Source organism: Otolemur garnettii, unplaced genomic scaffold, assembly GCF_000181295.1.
Source record: "Otolemur garnettii isolate 467f Iridium unplaced genomic scaffold, OtoGar3 scaffold00013, whole genome shotgun sequence".
Classification (NCBI taxonomy): domain Eukaryota; kingdom Metazoa; phylum Chordata; class Mammalia; order Primates; family Galagidae; genus Otolemur; species Otolemur garnettii.
In genome coordinates, this window is record NW_003852408.1 from 29,787,934 (window position 1) to 29,790,208 (window position 2,275).

The 2,275-nt window shown below is 44.0% G+C and overlaps 1 protein-coding gene across 2 annotated transcripts in view; it reads right to left on the reverse strand.

The window, feature by feature from the left end:
• CASP8 (caspase 8) overlaps positions 1–2,275 on the reverse strand; it is a 32,880-nt gene that overhangs the window by 8,035 nt on the left and 22,570 nt on the right. For both annotated transcript variants that reach the window (XM_003785128.3, XM_023510448.1), the window contains exon 6: positions 1,745–1,809. In XM_003785128.3, coding sequence (XP_003785176.2) covers positions 1,745–1,809 — 65 coding nt within the window. The remainder of the gene's footprint in view (positions 1–1,744; positions 1,810–2,275) is intronic.

Here is a 2,275-nt window from a genome sequence, read left to right on the forward strand (position 1 = left end):
GCTATTTTTTGGTTGCAGCCGTCATTGTTGTTTGGCGGGTCCGGGCTGGGGATTCGAACCCGCCACCTTAGGTGTACGTGGCTGGCGGCTTAGCCGGTTGAGCTATAGGCGCCGAGCCAAGACGTTTAAATCTAATGTTACAATCCAGCTCTCAGGAACACTGGCTGGTGGGCAGGTCTTGGCTATGCTGTAGGTTACAACGTCCAGACTACAGTAGCTGATAGCTCTAGCCACAGGTGGCCCTGTGTCCTGTTTATTTCCTAGGGCTATTTCAGTGCTGAGATACTCAGCATTTAAGTGGAAGTCTGACAGCCCCTTGAGGGACAGAGAAAAGCACCAAGCTAGGAGGCCAAATTCCTGGCTCTGCTACTTCATAACCTTCAGACTTTCAGCAAGTAATGTAGGATCTTAGTACTAAAATATTATGTATTTTGTTAAGTACATACTAAGTATATTAAGGATTTACTGTTTACTATTATGTATGTTAAGTACTTGCCAAGTACAATAAGTGTGTTATTTACTAAGTTGAAATACTAAAATTCACCAAGATATTGAGACTTGGTATCTCTAGGTATTCAAAGGGGGCAATGTGCACTGCTTACAAAAAGCCACATTACTTTGGTTAATCCTTGACTTTCAGACAGAGGGGTCTGGTAATTTTCCCAGAAGTCCATAGCAGGGAGTAGCTTCTCTCAAGCCTAATTCACACATTCAGGGTTTCCTCTGCTTTCTGCCATAGGAGCAGGGGAGAAGGGAGGGAAGTGAATGAGATAATACATATTTAGCGGACTGCTGAAGGTTGCATAAACAGAAGGCATTTTGTCCAGAAAGGAAGTTTTTCTGGTTCATGGAGAGGGGAACACAGAGACAGCTAGATCATGAGAGTATACTGCTCACATTCCCAAGGGGAAAGATTTTTGAAATGTCAAGCAAAAAGAAAGGCTTTGCTTTTCTAATTCTGCTAGACTCCTCTCCTACTGAGGCTGATACGGCCGCTAGATTAGGGAGGAGGCATGGACCCCTCTGCTCCCCAGCACCTAGAATAACTAGTACTATTCCAACACCTTTGCTTTAGTTTTTTGTTTGTTTGTTTCTATTTATTTATTTATTGTGATAAAATCTCAGTTTTTCACCCTCAGTAGAGTGCTATGACATCATAGCTTACAGCAACTTCAAACTCTTGGGCTCACGAAATTCTCTTGCCTCAGCCTCCTGAGTAGCTCAGACTACAGGCACCAGCCACAACACCCGGCTATTTTTAGAGACAGGGTCTTGCTCTGGCTCAGGCTGGTCTCCAACCTGTGAGCTCAGGCCATCCACCCGCCTTGGTCTCCCAGAGTGCTGGGATTACAGGCGTGAGCCACCATGCCCAGCCTTTCACTTTGGTTTTAAAATAATAATAAAAAAAATTAATGTATAGGAAACTACAGAGGACACATTTTAGAAATTGTCACTTTTATAGGGCAGCACCTGTGGCTCAAAGGGTAGGGCACCAGTCCCATATGCCAGAGGTGGCAGGTTCAAACCCAGCCCTGGCCAAAAACGGCAAACCTCCCCCCCAAAAAAAGAAATTGTCACTTTTTAAACTTAATCTTTTTGTAAATTTTTTCTACAGTTCTCGAAACTAAGGAGTATTCTGCCCCTTACTGGTTTCTCTGGCAGCTTGAAAAAAAAAAAAAGCTACCAAATACAATGACTAGAATCTGCAACGCAAAGGGAAAGCGGATTCAGAGGTTTCACGTACCTGTGACGCACTGTCTTGTTCTCTTGGACAGTCCGAGATTGCCAGCATTCTGAGTGAGTCTTCCCCTACAAACAATGGAGACACACATCTAGAGTGAGACACCGCAGGAAAGGTACCTTGGTAAAGAAATCCTGAGCATCTAGGAAAACATGAGGTCCCCTTTAAAATGAAAATTTACAGACTGCCTTGGACATCATCCCTGTCGGTCCACAGAGATTCTGCAGGCAAGGCAATTAACACGCTTCTCAAACACGAGATCAAATTGTCTCGTTGCCAAAGGGAAAAACACACCAAGTAGTGCTATCATTCTGTACTCCTCCACATGGCCAGGCTGAATTTCGTAGTATTTGTGAGATATTGATTAATAAAGCCCTTAGGTCAGGATGATTTACTGATTGAGAAATACTTTACTCCTTGGGAGGAGGAAGGGGCATTGTCGAGATCTCAACTAATGTGTACGATGTGAGGGTGTTCAGCACGCCCTGGGTGAAGGGCTCAACTACAACTTGAACATTACCTTAGAAATGAAAA